A 27,172-nucleotide genomic window follows, 5' to 3' on the forward strand; every position below is an offset into this window, starting at 1 on the left:
ACTTCACATCCAGTGTTATGCCCGGTTGGGCTCTCCCTCCCTTAATTGTCCAATACAAAAACTGTCTGTACACAATTTCTACTTGGTTCTCTTCGGGGGACACATACAAGAGCAATCCATCATTTATTTTGATACTATCAACCCGGAAATCAAAGGGTACCCGCTCACGTCACTGTCTCAGCGTTGCTTCAAAAAGAGTTTTTATCCGGTCACACTTACCATGACCATTTGACAATTATACATGTATAGCCGTTTTACACATTCGCAACGACAAAGTCGTCCCTTGACACATGCGAGGTGCACACACCTCTTGGTAACACTCCGTACACCATTCACGCTGCCCTCCCTTTCCTCCCTAGCCGGCTGTTCCTGTCTATCTTACTTAGCGCATATGCATATATTTATAGGTTTTAACCTTCTCTCCCCCCTCTAGTAGGACCCTTGTTCTCTTACTTTTCTCCCAAGTTTGTGCTAATTCCGTTTTTATTCTCCCCCTAAAGAAAAAGAAAAAGAAGTAGTAGCGATCACTAATATATTCTCAGTGCCCCCTTTTGCTGAACACTTTTATCTTGTATTTCACTTCGTCATATATTCCCAGCACTAGTCAATATAGCACTATGCGGCGCCGCCTTCCACCCCCTTTCGGAGCTAGGTTCCCGTCACTTCTATCTCTTTTTTTTCACCTCGTAATCCTAATGGCCATATGCAAAGAAAAAGAAAGGAAATTTTAGAGTAATCCTTAGTATATCTTCGTACCCCCTTCTCGCTCCCTGTCCTACCCTTCTCTCCCCGCTCCCTTTACAATCGCTCACACTCAGTACTCACGTGCCCGTCTTGAACCGATAGTCTCCGAAACTGGGTCCGTCCAGGCAGTGTCACCGGTAACTCAACGGTCAGCCCCGGCTCCGGCGAGCGGCACTCAAAGGGGATTTTTTTCCAATCGGGATCCCGTACCCTTTCTCATTGAGTGCGCACTTCTTAGTGTACCGGTCGCCGTTGGCGGGCAGCCTCCCGGAGCCGGCTCACCGTGCGTATCCCTTTTCGACCGGAGATTCTCGTGCCAAACGGGGACGGTTATAAGGAGTTTAGGAAGAAATAAAAATCACGCTATCGGGGTCACCACTGAAGGCAAGCGTCCCCAAACAGCACGATCCTCCCCGCAATGAGAGACAATGAAGGACTCTCCCAAAATGGGAATAAGGCCAAGACAGAGTGCGGGTGAGCGTAAATGGGAGTTTATCAATCAGAATAGGGCATGCAAAGAACTCTGCAAACTCCGAGAGCGCTCTGTCTGACAATAGCAAAGACAGGCGTATATATTTACAAAAAACGTCATAAGTACCTACACACTATAGGGGGCACAAATTCATGGGGATTGGGTGGCGACGACTAACTATAGGTGCTGCTGTGATGTGGTTGGCTTTGGCTGGAAGACGTCATTGGGCAGCCTCGTGGGTTGGGCTGGGCCTGGTCGAGTGGCGGAGTTCATCCTGGCGGTGTTGTGGGGCCATCGTGGCCAGTGGCAGAGATGAATGTCTCTTCCTGACTTATTAGCCCTATGCCATGCACACCGCAGTCATTCAAACAGTTTTAGTGTTATCTTCTTCAGTAAATCTTATAATAGGTTATGCAACAGGTTAATGCAACACAGGAGGAATGCACCTTGTGAGGGGACTGGAGGCAATACGTCAGGGCATGGTTACCAGTGTCCTGTTGACCGGGGCCATAGGTCGAGGGGCTAAGCTTCAGGGCCTGGCACGGGCGGTACATGTCTTTCTGCTTCGTTAGAAGTTGTTATGGATGTTCCGCTGTGTGTTGTCAAAGTGTTGGGTGTCTTTATTGCACAGGGCCATAAGTCTGAGGTGGTCCGGTGGGTTGTGGGGTTTACGAGGGGGCGCGTGAGTTTAGACAAAGGTTTACTGCTGTGCTGTAAATAATGCAGGTGGCGGGTGGTGGCCTTGGGTGCTACAGTGGGGATTACAAATCTTTGAAGCGGCTCCAGTCTGGTTGGGGGAGGTAAAGCAGCGCGGCGCGGTCTCTGCTCTCATGCCTTTGGCAGCCCTCACAGGGTGGGAGGGGGAATGGCCTTGCAAGTATTTCACAAAGGTATCTCCCTCGTGTGTTGCTGAGTTAGGTATAAACATCAAACATTTGAACATTCTATAATACTTATTCAAATCCTTTTAGAACATGCATTTCAACTTTGCTATTTAATTATATGCGTATATACATATACAGTAAGTGAGGTAGTAGTCGGGTTTGTGGAATACATAGGAAATGACTCGCCACGGTACGTGACGGTGGTGGCACATAAGAAGCTTAGACATACATACAAAACAAGTGTATTTCTTGCGCATTCTTCACATGAGTTCCACAGTCTGGTTACATTCGCTTTCTCGTGTATTCTAGCAGCATTAGTTCAGTCATGGCGCGAGCCCATGGGGTGTAAGTATCTCAGTAATACGCGTAACAAATAGCTTCTTGGTGCGTTCCTTTATTATTAGCATCCAACTGCAATGGTGTATGCTCATTGTTGCTTATATCATGGGGGCATGATCTCTTTTCATTATACATTTTACAGGCTTTGGTAATATAAGGGATTTTATGAGAGGAACGCATCCTTTGCAAGTAGTTTAAACATTAATATACGAGGATTGTCAGGCCTGTGACGACCATTTTACTGTTCATTTTACTTTGCCTAAGCCTGCTGGCCGGGTCATGCTGGGAGCGATGATACGATACACTGCGGAAGGTGACTGTTACAATGTTAGTGCATTACACTGGCTCATGTCCTTCTGGTTCGTGGGAACGGGCTCGCAGCGGATCTACCAGGGTGCTGCGGCAACAGGGATGTTCTCCAAGGGTGGGGGCCGCGCTACAGTGCGCTGAGCTCACACCATCTTTACTGGGCAGAGAATGGTTTTTGGGCCTAACTAAATTTGTGTTGTGATCAATAGATGTGGGCATTCGATACGTGCGGGCAATTAATACGTGCGGGCAATGTCTCCAGTGGGCGTGTCCTCCACCACCTGGGCCCGGGTGGCATGAGGAGACGCCCAAGAGAGCCATAGTCCTCACCTGGGGAGAAACTGCAGGCGAGGGGGGTCGTCTTGGACCAGTCCTCCCCTACACCTCTTGCAACAACCCTACATCTTGTGGGCCTGTTGTCCATATTTCTGGCAATACCTTCTCCATGTCTTTTTCAAATATAGTGGGTGGTATGTTGACACTGAACTGTTTGTTGCCTATCTCCGCCCCCACTAGTGGTTTCACTTCTGCACGTAGGGTGGTGGATAGGACTGGACACGCAAGTGCTTTCTGTGGGCTATCCTAATCTGCACATGTCTCTGTTCCTGGAACAGAGAATACATTGTCCCCCACTACTGCCACACCACGGAAAGGTGCTGGCGCACCGTTTGCAATGTTGCAAAAATATTAGTGTTTGCGTTTGCCATAGTGTTTTGTCGTGCCATTTGCTGCGGCATACCTCTCTGTTGTGCATGTCGTTGCGGCGGCTGTCTCTGTTGCATGTGTTGTTCGTTATTGCATTGTTCCTGTTGTCCCTTCCTTCCCATAAGGGACTGCCTGGGTGTGGGTGACCGTATTGCTGCTCATATCCCATGGGGGGTTGCTCTTGGCAATATCCCATAGGTCTCATTCTGCATTCCCGTGAGTAACGGCCCCACCTTCCGCAGGTCCGACATGATCCTTGTGGTCCTCCCCTTGGCCCAGGCCCCCCAAATCCTCTATTTCCCATTCCTCCAAACCCACCTCTTGGTCCTCTGTACCCACCTCGTCCTCTCGTAGGCCTCCCCTGTCATTGTGGCCCTCCGTATTGCTCCTCTCCGTCCCACTGCTCCTGTCCATTCCCCGTCCATGCTGCTGCCATCCTTACTGGGCTGCTTCCTCCCCCTTCTTCTCCTTCCTCCTGTCTGGCTGTTGATGTTGTAGCATACATAGCTGCGACCTTCACTAATTTATTCTGTGCCAACTTCGCTTCGTCTGCCAGCCTTCGCTGCGCTATCTCCTTGTACCTTTCTTTGATCCTCCTACAATGGTGTACTATTATACTTTGAATCTCTGGCCAGCCCTTGGCTTCTATCCCAGCTATTTTATCCAAGGCCTTATGTACCTCCTTTGGGAGCCCTTTTTTTATTATGAAATAGAACAAGGCAGTTGATTGGTTCCACGGCGTACCAGTTTCACTTCTCCACAGGTCTTGCACCCGGAGGATGAATTGCGTAGGCTCCTCCTCCTCTTGCATAGTGCATTGCATCGCTAAGTGTAAATCTGGAGTATCTGGAAATGTCCTTGGCAATGCATCCCATACTTGGGCCCTGACATTATTGAACGCTGACACGTCGTGGCAGTCGCAATTCATAGTCACTCCTGGAAACCCCACCTTTACCCACACTGTGTCTGATTGATCCCCCACAGCTGACACCAACAAGCTCTTCACGTATCCTATAGCTAGAGGGACCCCTGCTGTGTGTTTTTCAAATTCGTCTGTCCACTTCCCCACCCGAAAGTGCGGGGAGTAGTTTCAACAAGTTATTCTTGTCCATTTGTGCCCATGGTATGTAGCTGAGCCTCCCTGCCCCCTTGTGTATCAGAGGCATCTGTAACTTTGTTTTTCCACCTCTTAATTACCATTCCTTTCTTCGTTTTACTTACCAGTATGTATCCTACTCTCAGTCTCAACCTCCCTTGCCACCTGGGTGGTGGCTTAGCATCCACCTGATCAAAGTGGAACGGTAGCTGCATTCCCGCTGCCGCTGCTCCTTCTTCATATTCATCTAAGTCACTCCATACTTCTTCCACGTCCTCTTCTGACTCCCTTTCCTCTTGTCCCTCCCCTCTTTGGCTGTCTGGGGTTGCAGGTCGTATTATCCTGACGGGTTTGCCATTCAGATGAAATAGGAACTCTCCTGACTGCCTCTCTTGTTCTTGTCCCCTCGTAATTGGCGCTGGCGGCTGCTGGGAGTGTGTAGACCCCCCCCCCTGGACCTCTTGCCCCTGCAACACTGGCTCCGGCAACACTTGGTGAAGGTGTAAGGTCACCCGTTGTCAATGGTGGTGTTTCTCCTCCCTCTGGCAGCATTTGGCCCTGATCACACAATGCTCTCAACCGTGTTATCTCCATCTGTGCATGTGCAAGCTGTCTATCTAAGTTCCCTGTTAGTCGTGCAATATCTACTGGAGGGGCACTGGTTGGTCCATATAGCCCTCCTGTCTCAAAGGGAGGCGGGGCGGTTGGGGATGTTGCGGACCTGGGTGTGGGGGTAGTGCTCGCTTGAACATACAGGGGCTCACTATACCCTACCGCAGGTTTTGTCATCAGTGGGTAGATTTTTGTGCACTCGTTCTCTTTTGGCGGTGCTGCATATTCTCCCCCTGCACACCCCTCTCCCCCTTCCTATACTTCTTTCTTTGTTATAGTTTCATTTTTACTTACCTCACCACTAGGTGCTACTTCTTCAAACATCCGCCACAGATCTAGTACCTCCCTTCTATTCTGTAACTGCTTACCTCAGTATTTTGCCAGCAGGTGTGTTGATACCAGAACCAGTACCCTCTTATCAAATGACCCTCCCTCTGGCCATATGGGCTGTACACTCTCCTTTTATCTCAGTCACCCACTGATCATGATATTTTTGGATTTTCTCACTATATAGAGGGAGATGTTGACAGATGTGCGCTAATGGTGTGTTACTACCCATTGTGCTGTGTGTATTGCTCTGGCTCGTGTTTAACTCCACTTTCTTTCTTTTCTCAAAATGAATGTACGTTCACAACTTTCTTTACCTCCCCCCTGGAAACAATTTAACCAATCCCTTTTCACTTACACCTCTTACTCTTGAAATTTAATTGTGTCAACAGTTACCATTAATTGCTCTTCAATTATTCAAAAACACTTTTGGTCAAAAATCACAGTTTTTGTTAACACCTTCTCCTGTTAACAGTTTTAGTTCTCAAACCACAGATAAAATGACACTTACTGACAGACCAACATGTAACAGACACACAGAGAACATAAACCACCGTCTCATTTTCCCTCCTTTTGCTAGTTTTACCTTATCACCCCTTGCTCCTGCCCTCTCACACACTCCCCCACCTCTAAGCCCCCTTGGGCTACCTTTGTTCAAGAATACTGCTCACACATTAAAAGAATAATCTAAATGACTACTCCGAGTCTATTCAATATATATAAGACTCCTACTTTTCTCACTTTATCTTCGCTTATTCCCTACACTGGACGAGACAATGCTATGCGGCGCCGCCTTCTACCCCATTCGGGCTAGGCTTCCTTATTTCTTCTCTACTTCTTTTTACCACAAAAACCTAATGGCCATATAAAGGATAGATAAGAAAAAAGCCTTAGTAATATTCACACAGACCCTATACCCTGTCCCCACTCTGCTATATCTTTACCCAAGCTGTTATCTTGTTCCCCTCTTCCCCTCTTCCCTTTTCCTTCCCTGAAAAGTCTTGCAGCCAGTACTCACGTATTCAGTTGAGTGATCCAAGAGCCACCGTTCACGGTTTATGCACAATCTGGTCCGCACCCCAACCAAGCCGTAGCCCGCCTTGGCGAGCAGTTTTTAGTTGGGTATTTGGCAAATGGGAACCCTTGGGCCCACTCTGTTTGTGTGAACTGGTCAACCGCCGAGGCGATGGATTTGATGGGGGGGGGGGCGTCCCGGATCCCGCTGCACAGCACGGCGGCCTTGGGGCACCGGTCCCGTTCACGTTGCTGGGGTCACCAAAAATGCAGGCCCACTCCCTGTCTTATATGTCCAAAAATCCAAAAGAATAAGGCACACCCCAGCGGGGAATGAGACCAGGAGAACAGGCTGCATGAGTTTAGTCGTTTATATGAACTTGGCATCCAGAGAACTCTGCTGCCTGAGAGCGCTCTGGCAAACATTACAAATGTGGCAGCTTAAAAAGGTAAAAAGTGTCACAACTGACATCATGCTATAGGGAACTACATGGACAGAGGATTGGATAATACATTCGGCCACATGTGTCGATGACGTTGCTCCCGCTGGATTGGTTGTTCAGTTTGCGGGAGGGCGCGTGCCACGAGGTCCAGTTGCCTGTGTCTGGGCAGGGTGAGGGTCAGGTCACGATGAAGCAGAGCAGACACTAGCTAATCTAACATAACATATTGTTTTGAGCATGCACTAAATAACAGTTGCTAAGGCTCCTTTGAGCAAATCATTATGCTCTATAATTTCTAGGTTATAGCATCACTACTCATTGGGGATTTGTGAGGTTTATCAGGATTCGGGGGTCTTTCCTAGGTCGGATCATTGATCATGGGGTGGGCCTGGGCACGTCAGAAGAACTGGGGGGCACTGCTGAGATTTGTTAGTTCTAGGTGCAATATACTGTGACAGAGGTTGGGCTTTGTTAGCGGGGGCACGTCTGGTACATCAAGAGAATACCTAGCGGGGCCATGGGGTTATATTGACAGTTTTCCAACAGCGGGGGTAAGAGGTGGATGGGGGCAAAGCCTGGTTCGAGCCGGTTCACGCACAGGACAGTGATCTCAGAGGAAGGGTGAGGCGTTACATCTCTGTTGTTGCAATTACCTCAGGTTCAGGCGTGAGAATGGAGCTGCAAGGCTTTCAAACTCAGGGAGAAAAGGTGGGGGCCTTGGAGCGCTCTGTGTGCGGCGCTGCAGAGGGGAGAAAAGCCTTTTCGTATTATCGCAGTGAGGCCTAGTCCAAAGATGAAGTAGAGGGTGCCCAAAATGGATGCCAAGTGTCTCTGCAACAGCCCCACCTATGTCGTCGTCAGCACGGGGGCTGCTTATGCACACAGGGGTGAAGGAAGCGTCCCCCACTGTTGATCAAGCAAGTGATGCATCTTGAACTGAATGGGTGGGGGGGGAGCCTGAATGGCCTGCCACTCCCACACAGATGATACAGCTGATATATTGAGAGAGAAACAGCAGGGTCTACTTTTGATGAAATTATTATTTTATATAAATAATGCTTTTGCCCCACGGTGCTATATGGAATGGAAACTTTGGCACTGAGGGATTTTGCATGGTTCGATAGTATAGAGGGGCAGTTTTGGAAACGGATCTTGAGGCTTAGCACCGCCACACCAGTGCAATATATCAGACTGAAACTTGGGCTGACCTCGCCCAAAGGAGAGTTGCTGAAGAGGCGAGGGCTTTTGCACTTGAAAATCCACTACAAACCCAAATGTCAACTGCTTCAGTTTTTTTTTTATAGAGATGCCTGGTTGACTGTTTTAAGGTGTTGGCAGCCAATGTATTTAAGAATATTGGATGGTGTCCCGATTATTCTAGGAGAACCACCTACAAACTTTTACAACACATCTTTACAAGGAAAATCAAAGTGTGGGATTTGCCCAGTCATTACACCCACTTGGAGGCATTACGTAGCCATACGCACGTTGCAGAAGTAATGTATAAATACCTACAGCCACAGCAATACCTAAGGTAGTGCCTGAATCTTGCAGTATTGTTCTTTCGACGAAAGCTGTGCATCAACCAACTGCCAATTTTGGCATTAACTGGTGCACAACTAGGGCTTCCTTAAAAGGAAAGGTACTGTTGTATATGCAAGAAACCTGACAGAGCTGAGACTGAGAGACATATTTTAACGGAATGCGCTGCCTTGTGTATCGCATACATGACAACCCTAGGCCATTTGGTACATGAATATGACTCTATTACGGGCAAAGACTTTTGGAATTATTGCCTGAATACAGACTTCCAAAGAGTGTATATTGCCTTGTATGAAATGTGGGGAATAATTAAAAAGTGCCTAACTGCAGTAATTTAGATGCAAAACCTAGAGATGCCCAACACAAATAAGCCATACATTTTCTTGATTTTCTTGATGACAAAGTCTTGATGTGGTTTTAATTCGTTATTGTTTTTATGTACAATGTTTTAAGGTCAAATAGTTTTTAAGTCTTAAATGGTTTTAGAATGCTCTAGGATGCTTAAAATGAAAGATGTAATTTTTAACAAATTTAAACAAGAAAGTTAACATGTGTGACTTAATAGTCGTTATTTAGTGTGATATTCTTAACTCTTACTAGACTATGCATAAGTGAAAAGAATCTTTGTAAAGTTTTTATGAAACTAAATGAATAATAATAATAATTACTGAAAAAAGTATCATTATACACAAATCTTTCTGCATAAATATCGATTCTACCCAAAAATTCAAAAAGCTAAGTGCAAAATTAAGTCGGATTTAAGAAAAATAAAATGATTGTCAACGGAAGACAAAGAGACAAAGACAGCAAATATCCGAAAAAGATGTAGAAACTTTGTAAAAAATCAAAAATCTGTTGACTGTCAAAACTCAAATGAAACAATGATAACATCATTAGCAACAAAAACATTGCAATAATCTGGAAACTACTGAATGAAGCAGCAAATACTGGCACTCCAACTCTAGTTTTAAACATTATCCCAGAACACACCTGGGTAAACAACTTTACTACCTTATTAAATGATCCTCAACCAAAATAATGTGAAATATCTTTAGATTCCTCCCCGATCATGGACCTCAACTTCTATTATCTTGATATTCTAATTCATATCAAGAAATTAAGTACATTGCGAGCCCCGGGCCGTGATGGGCTATAAAATGTAATCCTGACACAAAACACCCGAAGAATGGGCAGGAGTCCTGTTTGAAATATTCAGTCAAGTTTGGAAAACGGGGAAATTTCCAACTTCATGAAAACACTCAATATTAATTCTCAGCTTTAAAAAAGGCAATCAGAATAGTCCTACCAGCTGTCGACTGATTGCCTTACTCGACGCAGCTGGGAAAATGTTCGCAAGATTGCTATTGAAAGACCTGAATAGCTGGATATCATGACCAAACAACTTGATCCACATCAGTCTGGTTTTGTATCGGGGCTAGGAACGTCAGCAAACGTATTGATCATTACTGTGCTAAAAATCAAGCATAGTCCACCAAACAACCCCTATTCATCTCGCTCATAGACTTTCAACAAATCTTTGACTCAATATCTAGAGCCATTTTGTGGGAGAAACTTGTACAAGCAGGTTGTCCAACATATATTTGTCAAGCAATACGCCAACTCTACACAAACACCACCATTCAGGTTAAGCTAACCCACTGCGGCCTGCTAACAAAAAGCGTCCCCGACAACCAAAGGTTTGAAACAAGGTTGTGTTCTCGCGGCTACCCTTTTCAATTTCTACATCAATTAAATAAACAAACATATACATGCAGCAAGAACTTTTCCACCCAAATTGGGAACCCATCGTTTATCACATCTTTTGTATGCAGATGATCTAATGCTAATGGATATATGGATATAGCCTCAAAAGGTATACAAAGGCAGCTTGAAGCGTTAAGAATTTTTGCCCAAGAAAACAGCCTATCTATAAACATAAGTAAATCAAATGTGCTCAGAATAATCCCAAAACTCCAACAAAACAAATCATCATCATTTGCTTGGACAATTGGGAATCAAAAGATCGACATAATCGAGTACAGATATTTGGGCATGAATATCAACAACAACAACAAGAGATCTCCCATACAAATCATCTATTATAACTTAAGGTGCAAGATCTAACCTTGCAAGCAAAACTAATCCATAAGACATACAGAGCATACTCCTATCTTCCAATAATCCAATATTACAAAGAAAATGTGATTCCAACCCTAAGTTATGGCGCACATACTAAATCAACAGATAATCACACAGATTGGAACCAAATAGAAGGAATATTTTGGAAATCATTACTAGCAATACCGCCAAGCTTTCCTATTCAGATAGTGCGTCACAAACTAGGCCTTCTTTCTATGAAAGGAATAGTGATTTTGAATGCGATAATGCTGTTCTTCAAATGCTCTAATAAAAATCATTACCCGAACATAATGATACGAACTTTGGCTAAAATATTGAGCCCGAATCAACCATCTTCCCTATCAATGTGGGAACAGTTTTGCCAAGAAATTATGACGAAAGCTGGTATTGATACAATTCTAGTTAACACAAACCAAAATCGGGCTAAACAAAAATGTTGGCTAGCAGACTGGAATACAAACCAAGAACAATGCGCCAAATACAGGATATTTAAAGATGGTCACTTCATCTTAAAAAAAGATGGTCAAATTCCCACTTATTTGAGAAATGTCCATGCCAAGAATATCGTGCACAATTTATGCAATTGTGTTTTAATTTATGGCACACAAATGCAGTGATATCATCAAGATCTAAAGACAACAAAGTAACACATGTCGTCTCTGTCAACAGGTGAATAAACTGGAAACATTGGGACATCTTATTGTAGACTGCCAAAAACTATACTCACTAAGGAAAGAATAGTTATTTCGAGGACTTTTGAGTTTTAACTCCAGACTATTTATGGGTTATGATTTTCAATGCAGAAAATATATTGCTAAATTTAGCAACCATCATATTCCTGACCAGACTAAAGATTGCACAAAAGATATAATCTTTCGAAATGTTTAAAAACTTTATAAGACGTGCTGAGTGACTCAGAAAGAACTGTCAGATTTTGGACTTAGGTTAAATCCAGTACTGAGCAGGTCTTCTGATAAGTTAATATACTGGTATAATTCTATACTTTTGTTACATAGCCCTTTTATTGTAAAGTATTAAGTTTGATGTGTTTCCTATCTTATTCTCTTTCTTCCCTCTCTATTCTCTAATACTATAATGAAAAAGCTCATTTTAAATTAAAAATGAATTTGTCAAGTTGTATAACTAAGCCAAATACAAAATTAAAAAATAAAATCTGCCGCACCACTTTCATTCTTAAACCAATACCTCATCTTCTCCAACAATCTCCTCCACAAGCTACTGATCCTTCCTTCCTCCTAAGTGTCTCTTGGTCCTCCTTCACCTCAACTGCTAACCTCACTTGATTAACCCACACTTCCTGTTTTTTCTCCTTTGCTTAAATCTCCCTCCGCTGCTCTGCACTAATTTCATAGCTTCCCCATGCAAATTCTTTTCGATCTTCCTCTCCGAGGATGTATATGTGCATGGGGAAGCCTTAAAAAAGTCTTGCCTCTTTGCATGCTTGCCAGAAAAATGGCCAAAGTGGTGTACAAAGTTCAGTGTGCAAGGTGTACTGCGGCCCTAAGGAGTCTTCCGGGCTAGAGCTTCTCTGTGCAGATTTTCCCCTCTGCTGTCTTTTTGGGGTCTTCTCTTTGGTGTGTGGGCAGCTGTTTTTGGTTTTTCTTGTTGGGCCTTTGTTGTTTTACTGCATTCCGCTGGTAAACCCTGCGAAGGAAAGGAGACAATGGTGAGTATTTGATACCTTAGGCAAAGCTGGAGATGAGTCTGCACACATACATACTGGCGCAGTGGAGTGGGTCACTTATTGGATCTGCATTGCTTTTTTGACAGGCCTCATCCTCACCCTCTTCATGAGACTAGGACACTGACCTTGCCAACAGGTCCAAAGACTATGATGTGTTCTGTTTGAAAGAACCACTTGCCAGTTCCGCTGTTCAGCATGTGGCTTCACAACCTCAGTTTCAAGACTGAAAAGCAAGGCTTGACAGTTCTTCAGTCTTAATTCAATGCTTCTGAAATGGTTGTCTCTCTACAGAAATTGTGAAAGTATACGGTTTTCCACTTTCTGACACTAAATTGCAGTCGAAGTGTGTGTGTGTGTGTGTGTGTGTGTGTGTCTGTGTGTGTCTGTGTGTGTGTGTGTGTCCGTGGCTGTCCGGCTATACAAATCCACACCGTTGAACCCACTGCTACCAAATTTTGCATGGATTTCCCATTTGTCTGGGCCAAGATTGTAGTCTGTTTGGATGCAAAGAAATCACTCTGTCGACACTCCCATTTACTGATGCTCACCCCAATTCACCACAGTAGGTACTAAAAGGAGGGCAACATTTGGAAAAGTGTCTGAAGCTAAATGTTCAATGTGTTGGGTATTCCTTTGAAATATATTACTACTGTGTACAGTTAGAAAGTGTTTATTAAAGCATTTTTAAAGGAAATAAAAAAAATGTAATTTTTTTATCACGCCACTCCAAATATGGGAAATGGCAAAGTTCGAGTTTAGTTAAGTTCATTCATGAGAAGAGAGCACAATCAATCTTTCTTGGACATTTTCTCAAATGTGCTGAAGCCATTGAGTGACTGAAACATGTTGCTCAAAAAACGAGCATCACTTGGAAAAGCTCCATCTGATGAAAGGGGAAATCAATATCAAGAGCTTCAGAAACACAACAGCAAACCGCAGGAGCCAGTTGTTAGCCGGCTTACGCTGCCAAAGACTCAGACTGCCTTTGCGTCCATATGCCTATTGTCCTGGTGCCTTCTGATCCTTCCACTGCATCTATTTACCAGACTTGTCATGCGGATAAGTACCAGACCACAATTGCGCTTACATTTCAGAGGGACCACGCTTACAGGAGAATGCCCCTAGGTGTCTTGTAAGAGGCCTTCTACTGATACCCCAATGACAGTACATTTCTGTCTGGCCATATCAGTTCCATAAATATTTCTCTGCACTCAAGAATATTTGTTATAATGGAAGCTCAGTGGTAGAGCGACTGCCTCACTCCCTCTCACCGTTTTAAGGTCACTGCACCTTGCCACTCAAGGGATGCCCTCAGTCCTCCTTGCAGGTACAGGTCCAGTGAAACATGGTGGACCTTTGCTAGAGGTAGCCAACACCAGCCCCTTCGGCTTCCCAGAGCTATGTTCCCAGTCCTCATTATCTAGGCTTGAGTCTCCATGCAGTCTAAGGATTCTACTATGGGATCTTCAGAAGGGTCACCGCTGAATTGGGAAGGCTCTTCTGATCTGGTCCAGCCCTCTAAGTCCCCACGAGGGCTGGGTGTTTGGGGGAACCTAGATGAGACCCCACTGACAGTGGAATGGACTACTCTCCCTTCTTCCATTCCCCCCTCAGGATTTTTATGTTTAGGCTCTTGAAACCTTACACAGAACTCTCTCACCCAAACCTCTCTTGGTCTCGGGAACTGCCCTCAAATAATTTCGGCCTCAGGTACCCTCCCATACATATCAGAGTCCTGTATGGCCAATTGCCCCTGCTGTGATTTAGCTTTGTTCTTACAAGGCAAAAATCTGCTAATGAGGTTTCATAGCCTAATTACCGCTTAATCATCGAGGTCTTTTTCATGAACATTATGAAGTGGTGTTTCCTCTACTACGAGTACATATTGCTACCCGCCAACCCGGAGGCATGCATTGGGGTCCTTCTCCGGTTCCTGAGGTGGTCTTCCCTCTGCACTGATCGTGGTTACGCCTAGTGTGCCACCAGTGCCAGCCCACACAATCTTCCACAAGCAGCTCCAGATTCAATTCCTAGGAGTCACACTCCTCTACCAAGGAATCCTACGGCTGATGGGTTATTGGTTGACACAGAGGTCCTCCCCTCATCAGGCAAAGCGTTTCATGAGAAGATGCTCCCAGTCATATGTTTATGGGTCTAGGGTTGTCACCTCCCCATATTGAAGAGGGTATTTTGTTGGAAGTACTTTATCATAGACCAGATTATGTCTGGTATTTCAGCCTCCTCAGCTTCAAACCAATCCGGCCTATTACCTTGGGGAAGAGAGCACCAGTGGCAGAATCTGTGGGCCAGGAAGGTATATGCTGACAGTGCACTTCATATGAGACAAGCAAACTCAGATGCAATATTCTGGGCCTGCTACCTGAAGCTATCTTGGGAGATAGCACACTTTGCAAAGAACATCTCCCCTATAAGGAAGGAACACTTCATGGTTGGCTTAACAGAAGCTAAAGTGGTGGCTCTTGATATTTTAGTATCAGCTGCTGGTCATTTAGATACTGTTGCACAAGGATTGAGAAATGCTTGGATGACTGGCATACAGCCTGGCTCAGGGGTACCAAATTGATAAATGAGGGGCAGAAAAAGGTAAGATCTATCCATTGACTGCCTTGCTCTTTTCCATACCTCAACAGATGAGAAGACAAGCACAATTACTTAAAAACCTTGTTCAGCCTTTACAAAGTTCTCAGCCACATAATCTGCCTCTCCTTCTACTTGCTCCTCCATCCAAAGTAGAAGACCAATTCAGGCCCCCCACCAGGTGTAAGGGTTTCCAGTCACAGTACACAGAAAGACGGGACTCCTTGTCTTCGGGAGCCTCTTATCAGAAGCATGCACGAAATGGTAAATGCTTTTTTTCTTCTCTCGACATCCATAACTGACAAGCCCAAGATGTGACACCTTCCAGGTCCACCTCCACTTAACACTAGTAGGGAGTCAAGTTTCCCATTGTCTGACCACATGACAAACCCAGGACCCCTGGACTCTACCCTTGGACCCAAGGGACTTCAAACGTGCCCTCCCACCACAGCCTAATAACTTCTATTAACCCTCACTGAGGAGATTTGCAAATTACTCTGAATGTGATAGAACCTGTCCTTCCTTCGATCCCAGAATAGGGAATGTTTCTATTACCATTTATTTGCTATTCAAAAGGAGGACAACAGGTGGAATACCATTTTGGATCTATCAGAATACATGTTCCAACCAGCAGAGAGATTCAAGATGATTACACTAGTTCAAATTCTAGCATCCCTGCAGGAGGGTGGGTGGATGTGATTTCTGGATCTCCAGATGCCTATCACCACATCCCGATTTGACTCCCTCCTCACAAATACCTATAGTACAAGGGGCTTCCCTTCAGTATCGGTTTCAGGGTGATGGCCTCAGTGTCTGCTCGCTTCAGACTGACTGGAACTCACATCTGTCCATATCTAGACAATTGGTTGATCGCAGTGTCTACCCCAGAAAAGATGATAGTCCCTTCAGGCTACCCTGATTTTGATGTTTGCACTGGTCGGTCCTATCTGCAAATTTAAAGAAGTCCTTCTTTCTGTCCACACAGCGACTGCAGCACATTGGCCCCATCTGGGATACAGATCTGGGTGGGCCTTTTCTCCCAGATAGATGATTGAAGCACTTCTGATGTGCTGCAAGAATATTTTGACCAACTCACATATGGTAGCACCACATCCAAAGCTACTAATGTGAATCACTCAAATGCATCATACGCCACGCTGGTCTCAAAAGACTCCTCCTCAATCTATTCTCACCTCAATGACTCCGTATTTACTCAGGTGGAGAGCAGACCCAAATCTTTTGGTTTGTGTCCTTTCTTCTCGACCTACACCTAAGATAATTAACCACAGACTCATCCCTCAAGGGTTGGGGTGCCATGTGCAACAACATGCAAGTTCACAACCGTGCAGGACAGCTCTGTACACATCAGATTTTCAAGCCTTTCAGACATACAAACCGTAACTCAACTGCACTACTGTTAAAAAATGCCAGCCCATATGCTGGCTTCCTGCACCCTGTACAGTGCTCCGCTGCTCTTGACCTTTAAACAATAAAAATAAAATAAATGTAAAGAAATAAGACGTTCCTCAAGGTGCAAAGTGTACTTATTCATACAAACAGCACCACTGCAATGTTCTATTTGAACAAACAGAGGGGCCCCCATTCTTTGTACCTTTCTTTTAGCTCTGGAACTGTGGCACTGGTCCATCAGATGCAATGGTTTCAGGAATATATCCCATCTAGCCAGGGAACTGGACATCAAAGTGCACTGCTTGAGCAATAATGCTCAAGCGCCTCATCAGTGGTACCTTTCACTGGGCATCTTCCATTTGATTTTAAGATGGTAAGGCTCTCCCCTTCTCAACCCCTTTGCCTCTCAAGTTACAAGTTGAAAAAGCTACGGTATCGGGTAATATTATCCCCACTAAAAATATTGCTGTATATATGGTTGTCGGAAACAGCCATAGGTGATATTTTTAGTGGGGATAATATTTGGGGTTTTTGGGAGCAGGGGTTGTTGGGGTGCCCCCCGCTCTTTTTAAAATACCAGGGTTGCAGGGGTGTCCCACGCAGGTTTCCCGCCTTAATATTGGCACAAAAATATGGCAATATTTTTGTATGGCGATATTTTTGCTGGGATATAACACATGGAACCAAGGTTACTGCGTGTAATTATCTAGCTACTCCTTTCCTTTCATACGCCTTCCTCTCCTTCTCCCTCCCCACTAATATGACTGGGATGTTCACCGTGGCTAAAAGGACTGGCGGTTGAGCTAGGGGCAGGTGCAGGGAAGGTGGCCAGCCACCCACAATCTTGTTTTTAAATAAAAGTTCTGCTGCACATCAGTCACATGTCTTTTCCTGTTCCTGGATACAGCATTCTACAAATATGAAGGAAAGGTGACGATGTGCTAGTAGTACTTAGTCACTACAGTGATTGACATTTTCTTTATCAGCTGTCGCAAGTTAAAAAAATGATTGACCCCTATTAAATACATACACCACATTTCTTAGTGCCATCTCTTTGATTCTTCTGAAGTCTTGCAGTTATCAGCTGTCTCAGGTAGGCAAGGACCCAGGCATGACTGTTCCCATACGCATACAGGGGTAGAAACAGGTTTTGCAATATAAGCCTGCCAACCGTTCCAAATGTAAAATCCTCAAGGCTCCTCCAAGTAATCTCTAACTTTTTACAGAGTGGTGTTCCTTCTGATGTTCACATTAATCATCTGCCCGACTGTATGGGATCAAGCAGAGGCCATGGGATAAAGGTGGTGCCAGAACAAGTTAGGTTTAATTGTGCAACAAGCTTTGAGTTTGGACTACAGGTGAATGGAAAATGGTTATATCTCCATAAAAGAAGATACAAGTGCTGAGAATATCCCAAGGTTGAGCACCAGCCTCTTTTACAGTCCTCACTCTGAGAAAGGAAACACTGATCCAGCTCACGTAGGTAGTGGCATCTACTCAGGCATATGCCACTATGCTGGCGTCGGTGTTGCAGATGTATACTCCCAGAGAGGATCCGTGCTACTTTTTCATGAACTTAGTGTGGGTTGCCTGGAATGCCCAGTAGCCACTCAAACGATGGAGTGTGTGTGTATAGGCCCTTTCTGCACAGGAATATTGAAAACAATATACTAAGCTGCCAGCTCCACTGGTTATACACCCAACATCGATGTTAGAAAAGCTATATTGGAACATATGGGGTTTGACGAAGTTTCAAGAATCCAAGCTACAACCAGATGCTGTATTTTTGAAATCAAATACCTTGTCGACAAATGGCTACAGACTTTGACCAACACCATAAAAGAGGTGATTTATGTCATTATCCTCAAGCAGTTCCTGGAAGCCCTGCCCCCTCCTATCAAGTGCTGGGTCCGACAGCACCAATTTTCCAATCCTGAACATGGCGATCAACATTGCATCTGCTTACTAGATGGCCAGTAGTTCACACCTCATAACTCCGTCTGTACTCTGGACAGCCGGAGTCTGGCTCAAGCCCTACAACACAACCCCTTCAGTGAACAGCCAGTACTGCCTCAATACGGAGAAGGAGGAGACCTACTACCAAGAGCGCGAGAAGAGAAACCAAGGAAAGAGCTTTGAAGAAGAACAGGATTTTCCCTGGAAATACAGGCACCACAATGTTTTGACTATGGAGAATGGGGGCATGTTGCCCGACTGTGCCAAGCCCAATTCCATGGAGATCGGGACATGATTTACATGTTCAGGGGAGGGAACCGCTATTGGGCCACAAAGAGTCCCAGATGACCATTGATAACCGTATACATGTCACTTTACCCTGCATGGACCACTCGTTCTTGCCCTACTTGGAATTGAAAGTCTAAAGACCTCTGTACCTTTGGTTTGATACATTGCATATACTGGGATGTAAGGGAATACCCCACAAAGAATAATATAGCTTTATGTACTGTGTCAGGATATAATAATGCGTGCCACATTCATCCCCCCTCTCTTCAGCTTCAACGTGACTGGATTCTACAGGATTTCCAAGAATTGTAAGAGGAACGGTTCAAGGAAACCCCATTTACACAAGAACTCCCACCCCACCTTTCACCCTACACTGAAGACCGTGGAGCCAAAAGAGAAAGGCTCTGTGAGAATGAAGAGTTAACCATGGAGACAATGTGCAAATCCCCAGCTTCAGAAAGGACCCCCAGCTTCAGAACAGCCCAATATTTTTTTTATTGTATTATAATACAGCCAATCTGGCTTTTTACAACAAATTAATAATGCAACATAGATGAATTGTACTCTCTATCATACAGAATCAATCAGCTTTCCACTTTAAATGTATTCTCAAATCTATTTACATTCCCTCTCATGATCTACTAAACAGTCATGGCCCAGAGGTCTCTTGATATTTATCCAAAATGTTGTTAAGTGATAAATGAAAAGTATGTCATATTTTATCTGGCGTATTACAGGTGCTCAGACCTGTCCCCGCCACTCTGAGGACAAACTTGTGTTTGTTCTGACATTACGAGCATCCGCAAACAAGACGTTTTCCTCTCTCCGTACATGGGACCTCATTATAAGGCTGCCAGTATCCTGGCAGTGGATCCACCAGGATAGTACCAAACGTTAGTAGCATTTCCGGCAGCGTTGCCGCCAGATTACGAGTGCCAGAGTGACAGTGTTAATCCCCATTCATAGAGTCCCATAGGGGATTTGCCGTAATTACCAGCACTGGCAATACCAGTGCCGGTAATGATGGCTTTTATAGCTTGTAGGGCGCCTGGTAATGCAGGTGCCCCACCGGCAGAACTGTAATCGGCCGGTCCGGTAAAGTGCTGGTATACATCAATACCGCCACTTTATTACCGGACCAGCAGATTTATGAGGCTCATGGTTCGTTACACAATCTACATAAACGTGCACTTCTAAGCAGAGATATTCTAGGATCAACAATCTCTGGTGTGTCAACAAGATTGAATTTTAGCCTGAAGTACTCCATTCAGAGGTAGGGATTAGGGAACACCTGAATGTACAGGCTAGGCGTGATTGTATAATGCCACCCATTTAGATAGTATCACTTTTAGTTTTGGTGGCTAGGTCAGTCCTAAGCGGCACTTTATCAATCTCTAAAAGATTGGCTCTTTTATATTTGACACCAGTGATACCAGTTGCTATTAGCCAAAGGGCCATATCCCAAGTAGATCCCACTTTAGAGATCTGGTGACATGTAACCTGTTTAGGGAATGCCTTTTTTTTATTAGTTCAGTCTGGAGGGCAATTAACCATAACTTCTTCTACAGATTCACAACCTTCCAATCAATAAAGCCCACTGCGTATGGAACATTGGGCCTCATTACAAATTGAGCGGTGTGGGTAAAATGCAATGGTATTACCTTGTACTGCTGCATTACTGCACTGCCCAACTATAACTTTGGCTGTAAGTTGGAGGATTCTCCTCTAGCTATGAGCTGGAGGTAAATCCGAGAGTTTTCCACCAAATTTTGCCGGAATAACTGCTGCAGTAATTCCACCAAAAATCCCCTATGGACTCCAATTAATAGGGACTAACGCTGCCTACCACCACTTGTAATCCAGAGGTAATACCGATGGATCAAATGGCGGTAATGGTAATAGTTTGGTGGTATCTCGTCGGATTTACCGCTGAGATACCACCAAACTTATAATGAGGCCCATTGCCTTTATCGTATCAATGGAGAACTCAAGCATTACTTACTCAACAGACAAATGGCTAGGGAAGCACAGGAGAGATTTTACGCAGGTACTCTCCGGCCTCCTAAGTTCTTTTTCACACGTCTATCCCCAGATGATGCTCGCACAAGTGAGTTTAGGGATGATTTTAATTTTATAAACTAGGATGACAGATGCCAGTGAGTAACCCACATGTCTTGGGGAGAAGCATTTCAGTACTTCCAGCTGTTGTGCTAACTCCAGTTAGACTATGAAGCGCACAGCCGACCCAACGGAGATCAAGGGTAGAAATACTGGGACAAGGAAGACTAGGGAGGAGTTGAAAGATATACTATTGACAACCACTGAGACGAGAAGGAGGTGCAATGAAGAGTACTCCTAGGAACCATAATGAGCAGTCTAGTTGTTGCCAGCTGCTCATTGGTTAATCTAGAGTAGAAAAGGAAGAGAGACTCAGGAAGAAGTCATCTAGTCCTCCCTGGAGGATCCAGCACAGTGAAGGAAGGTGGAAGGAAGCAGACCAGGAGGGCAAGAGGGGAGCTGAAAGGACCAGGGCCAGTCCAGAGTGAAAGGACCAGAAGGCGAGCTGACGGAGAATTTCCAGGTGTTTCTGAAACTTGGGAAGTGTGTGAAGGGAGGATTGAGACTGTGGTGTTCCTGGGTGGATCAGAGCCCACTACAAGGCTCCCTAGAGGTAGGGGGAGCACTCTGGCAGGCTGGTGGGAAACCTAGAAGGTGCAGCTAGCATCTTCATAGTCACAGAGAAGCTTATGTGTCTGCAACCCACCAAACAAAAGCAACACAAGTCATCTTCTGTGTGGCGGTACTTGGAAGGAAAGGGCCCCAACTATCAGGAGGCAAAGAAGAGCTACCTGGGGCTCACCATTATGCGAGTACCACACACGGCTCCAAGTACCCGCACGCAAAGAGTGGTCTGGGACCCACTACACGAGAACCACACAAGTCATCTTCCTCGTGGTGGTACTTGGGAGAAGAGGGCTCCAAGTACCTGAACATAAAGAAGGGGGGGTCTGGCACCCACTCCCATGAGACAAAGGGAAACCACAGAGCAATTTACTAAGGACCATACGTGGCAAACAAATGAACCAAGTTGGCCCATACAGAAAGAGAGTGAATCAGTGGTCTGGGACCTACAAAAGACTTCCTACGGATCATGCTTGGCCTGGAAGTGAACAAAGTTGGCCCAAACATAAAGTGAGAGAAGCAGAGGTCTGAGACCTACGAGCGATTTTTACAATTGAGAAGGAAATCCCAGGGGAAGGGAATCATTTCCCGGGGTATTGTGAACTGTGTTGAGTCATTGCCTGGTTGTTGTGTTGCAAGAAACCGAGAATTGCCAAGAGAAGGAACCATTGAAAGGAATTCATTGCCCCTGGTTGTTTGTTCATTTTTATTTTTTTAGCATTTATAGCAGCTCAGCAAGCACTGAGCAAGCTGCACATTTCCTTCCGAATCTGGTAGTGAGTATTCGCCAGCTGTTGGAGGATCTGAGCAGTCTGGCTGGTGAGTATCTCTTAATCCTCTGGACAAGGTAGGTCGGAGCTTTGTTTGCCAGGAACTGATGTGTGATTGTGAGTATTTTTTATTGTGATCTTTCCTGGATGGGGAGCCAGTGGACTGAGCGCCTTAGCTCAGAGATGTGGTCAGATTTGGACAGGTCCAGAGCTAGTCTGAGGGCATTCTTTGTATGATCTTGAGCCTGTTCATATTTCTGTTAGAGGTCCCGCCGAGTAAGCCGTTCCAGTAATCTAGCTTGGACAGCACCAAGGCTCAGGCGACTGAGAGTCGGTTTGTGGTGGATAAGAAGTGTCTGCTTGCTCAAATGAGTTTAGTTATGTAGGCTGTTGTAGAGGCGATGTTGATTTGGGGGGTCATGTTGAGGGATGCATCCAGGTAGATCCTCAATGTTTTGACAGATGTGGAGAGAGGAATGCTATGACCATCTATGGAGAAGTGTCGGTATGAGTTACATGTGTTAATAACGAAAATTAAATGAGGACAATTACAAATAAACATTTTATAACGAAACCCCAAATAACGAAATTCATTAAATGTATTGAGAGGAGTCAATATAATGAAAGCCAAACAACGACCGATGCAAATGGTGACATTGGAGTAAGGTAAATGAGTAAAGGACCTACACTAGAAATTGTGTTCTTGTGTTCTAAAAACAGCCAAAACAAGGTTGGAAGGATGGCACAATGGAATTCGTCACACGTTCAAGAAAAATAATCCGACATTGTGGAATTTTTTGCTTCATTTAAAAAAGGAACAATCATTCCAGGAAATGCAAATAGCTCAAACAATAGCAAGAGAAAAAACAGGTGTTCCAAGAGAGAAATATACAGACTCTCAGTTACGTTTAAAAGAGTGTATTCTCAATTTCGAAAAAGTGGAGAACATAGCTTATTTACAAAGCGTCGCATTTAAACTCAAATGCTGAATAAAATGCAATGAAATTACCAAGTGAAGTCCAGAAATTGAATAAATCCAATAGTCGTATAAATACTAATCCATTCAAACTGCGAATAATCTATTTCGAAAATCCCTGAAATTGTGAAAAAACAAAGAAATCCATTCAAAAATAAATGCTTAGAACCATGAGTTTGCAATCCAAATTCGAAAAATCAGAGGAAAAGAAGAAAAAAAATCCAGTGTAAACAAACTGAAAAGAGCAGAGAAATCCATCCAGTAAAAAACAGTAGGAAAAGTGTTTCCATGTGTTTCCGGAAAACGGAGAGTGTTTCTGGTCTATGTGAATAGGAGAAAGCCATAGGAAGAATGACACCTACTGGTGAAAAAAGATATTGTGGTTCTCAAAGTTATGTAGTTGAAGCTAATATTGTTTTAATATAAAATGTAACAAATCATTATTTGTTTGTCACTGTAAAAAAATTTATTAAAAATTCACAGAATTTTTTGTCGATATTTTTGTTGTCTTTATTAACACTGTATACCATCGGTATGCTGGATCAAGGTTTGATAAATGGGTTGAGGAGCCAACTAGATGCAGCTCGGTCTTCTCGCTGTTGAGACATAGGCTGTGTTGGGCCATCCAGGTTTGGATGGTCTCGTAGATGGCATTTACTGTGGTACAGTCCTGGTTGTAAGAGCCTGTCAGGGGATGAGTATTTGCGTGTCATCCATGTAGTTGGTCAAGGTGATGTTTAAGGAGTCTAAGTGGTCGAACAGAGGTTTTGTATAGATATTGTAGAGGGTGTTGTGTTGCAAGAAATAGAGAATTGCCAAGAAAAGGAACCAGGGCAAGGGTATAATAATCCCTGGTTGTTGCAAAGCCTGTTTTTACAGAGAAATATCTAAGAACTTTGTTTTACATTTAAGAACCTCAGATTTGTAACTTCTGTTGTTTGGAGCTCTCTTGGAAATGGGACCAAACACGACCTAAAGAAGGGAGGCATTCTTCCAGAACAAGTTTCCCCTACTTTGATTGGATCTACAGTCTACTCTTCTGAGTCAAGAAGATCTTCTGTTCTTTATAGTTTAGTAAACAGTGTGAGGGATAGACTCTTTGGAATTGTGAGAGTGGACTATTTAATTTGGACATCCTGACAGCTTCCTTAGTTTTGGTTGAGGCAGGGGAAACCCATCATAGATATAGGCAACAATTGTGTGTTCTTTCCTTTGTAAACTTTAATAAAGGTGTATGGCAACCAACATGAGCCCACTGTGTCCGAGTCCTACTTCAACACCCTTAGACCACCAATTTCTGCAATCTCTTTGTTACTCAGCAAGTTTTGGAGACGCTGAATGATTCTGATTGGCCTTAATTGGGCTCAAGAAGGTGGGACTCCTATCTTCTCGACATGATCATCTGGCCTCCTTTGTGCATCGCAAGGGGAGTTCTCTCCCAGTTGGGAGCACAAGTCTTTCACCCAGATCTTGGCACGCCCTTGAGAAGTCGATCTAAGCTCCTCTGGATCTGGAAGGCGAAGACACAGGAATTGGGATTCACTCAAGAAGGTCTTAGAGGATATTGACTCCACTTAAAGACCCACCACTAAGGCAATATATATAGCTGTAGCTGGAGGTCACTTTTGTCATGGTGCTGAGAGATGGATCTGGACACTTTGACATGTCGCGTGGCATGTCTTAAAGTTTCTTCTTTCATTAGCCCAGCAAGTCCTTTAATTTGGTACAGGAAAGGTATATTTGGCCTGTTATTTTCGGTCTTTAAAATTATGCCAGAACAAGGCTCATATTTTTGTATTCCAACAGTTATCAACTTTGTTGAATGGTCTGGTTAATCTATTCCCAGTGAGCTAGTTTGTGTTTCTGTCTTGCGATTTGAATGTTGTCCTTGCCATTCTGAGGGGGTTGATTTTTGAGCCCTTCTATTTTTGCTCCATTAGGCTTTTGACCCAGAAAGTGGCCTTTTTAATGGTCATATCTTCGTCTAGATGGGTCTGCAAACTCCTGGCTTTGTCAGTGAAGCCCCTTTATTTATTTAATGTTTTCAAAGGCAAAGAAAATAATTTGCGTGAATGCTTCCTTGCTTCCTTGCTTCCTTCCTTCCTTCCTTCCCCTACTATTTTGCACCCTTTGCCTCCTCTTTCTAAAAAGGAGAGAAGGCTGCACCGTTTGGATCCAAGAAGGCCTCTTAGCTTTTACATGACAAGGATGAGGGACAGTCATAAAGATGACCAGCTTTTGTTGCCTTCGCAAGAGCCATAAAGCAGGGTATGGCTGCCTTGAAGCAGACAATCTCGTGCTGGATCATCCTGAGTTTATCAGAATTTTAGTTTTAGGAAGGAAATTATGTGGCAAAGGTTTTGCAAGCCCCCTCCACATGAGGATGTGCGGCTACCTCAGCATTACAGATGGGAGTGCCTACTTTGGACATCTGTCAGGTGTCAACCTGGGCTTTGTTGCACAGCTTTGTAAATCACTATTCTCTGTATTGTCAATCGTGCCAGGATGCCCTCTTTGAAAGGGCAGTGCTACAGAGTTTTCTGGTGCAGTGTCATTTTCATCTCTCTCTTCCCTTAAACCAGCAAGGCTATACTGCTATGGGAGTTTATCTAAGATGAAGAATTTGTGGGAGTAGCCTACAGATAATGGGTGTATCGCCACTCTTTTCTCCCTAAAAATAGGAAAATACACTCAGAAAATAATAATAGGCAGTTAATTATTCAAATAAATAGGAAACAAACACACAAGAGACTATCCCCCTGCTTTCACACACACAGCTCCATGGACAAACTTGAACCAGTATTACATTTATTACCACAGGAAGAAACTACCATCTTTATGGCCTGATCTGAAGAGGTAAACATGTATCTTTTAGTATGCAAAAATATTGTTTATAAAAACATTTCTGTTTGACAGTTAAAACATTTCTTACTCTTGTAAAATACTCACATTGGGAATGGGACTTATCTTTACTGCCTAAACAATCATTGTACTCCCTACTTTAAAATATAGTGAGTCAAATACCCCCACTTCAAAATCTTATATGGAGCACTGTGGGAGGATGCAATCCATGAGAAAAACATATGACTTACCTCTGGTTGTGTTGTTTCTGATGGATTTGCCTTACACAAATTGCTCATAAACCTCTCACCTGCCCTACATGTAGGGGACCTGTCAACATGCTCACAAAATAATTACATGTTTCCATCAGCTGCCGAGCATGGTTAAAAACAGGGAGCTCTAACAACAAAGGTGTGGTGTTCTGTTATGTGGCACTGATGGCGTCGCTTTTGGAGCTATGGAGGGTGATGCTGCATTCCATAGGAATCTGAATCCATCAGAAAGATCGTTACCAGAGGTAAGTAATTATTTCTTCTTTTTGTTCCAATGAGATCTTGATGATTATTGCCACTGGGTCAATATTTGACCTTCATTGCTTTTTCTTGAGTGGATAATGCTCCCTTTTGGTATACAGAAATACCTTGCTAAATGGAAACAAAACTGTGCGCAAATAAATCTGTTTTTTCGTAGGGATCCAGAGACTGGCAGAAAGGAAAACTGCAGGTATTGGGGCCAAAAGGTACGACATTTAACTCTCAAAGACCAGTCTTTTTTACTTTGCCCACAGTGATAATGTTGCACATAAAATCGGCTTGCTTTTTTTGTTCCTGTGTATTTTAATGTTATTAAACAGTTTCATCACTTTAAGGGAAAACTTGAATATTGCAACACCATCTAATTAACAACGATCTGTAGGATTTCTAAGTAAATGTACAGTTTGCTAATCTAAACGGAAGAGGAAGATAGCTGTATAACTAAGTGTTCGGAGCAAATCGTTCTTTTAGATTTATAGTACACTGCAGGCTACCTAGAAAGCATTCTTGTTTTGCATGAAGACTATTGTGGCTGCATGGAATGAGGAATCTGACCAAACAGAGTTATGGTGATTCCTATAAACTCTTATTAACAGCACCTATCTAACCCTAACTAAAGGTGGTTTCCCTACCTCAAACAAACTAAATCTCAGGCAGTCAGGAAGTCTGTGTAGTCCAAATCAAAAGTTCACCATCCTAGTTCAAACTCCTATTCTATCCCTACCACTTAAACACAAATCCTAATCTAAGAAAAGTTATTTCTATAGCCCAAGCGAATGACTTCCTT

The 27,172-nt window shown here is 44.0% G+C and overlaps 1 protein-coding gene across 2 annotated transcripts in view; it reads left to right on the forward strand.

Annotated features, from left to right (window-relative positions):
• ERICH2 (glutamate rich 2) overlaps window positions 1–27,172 on the forward strand; it is a 670,025-nt gene that overhangs the window by 195,979 nt on the left and 446,874 nt on the right. For both annotated transcript variants that reach the window (XM_069616183.1, XM_069616184.1), the window contains one exon: window positions 26,543–26,591. In XM_069616183.1, the coding sequence (XP_069472284.1) occupies window positions 26,543–26,591 (49 nt within the window). The remainder of the gene's footprint in view (window positions 1–26,542; window positions 26,592–27,172) is intronic.

This window comes from Ambystoma mexicanum, chromosome 9 (genome assembly GCF_040938575.1).
Source record: "Ambystoma mexicanum isolate Mex_15411 chromosome 9, UKY_AmexF1_1, whole genome shotgun sequence".
Lineage (NCBI taxonomy): Eukaryota > Metazoa > Chordata > Amphibia > Caudata > Ambystomatidae > Ambystoma > Ambystoma mexicanum.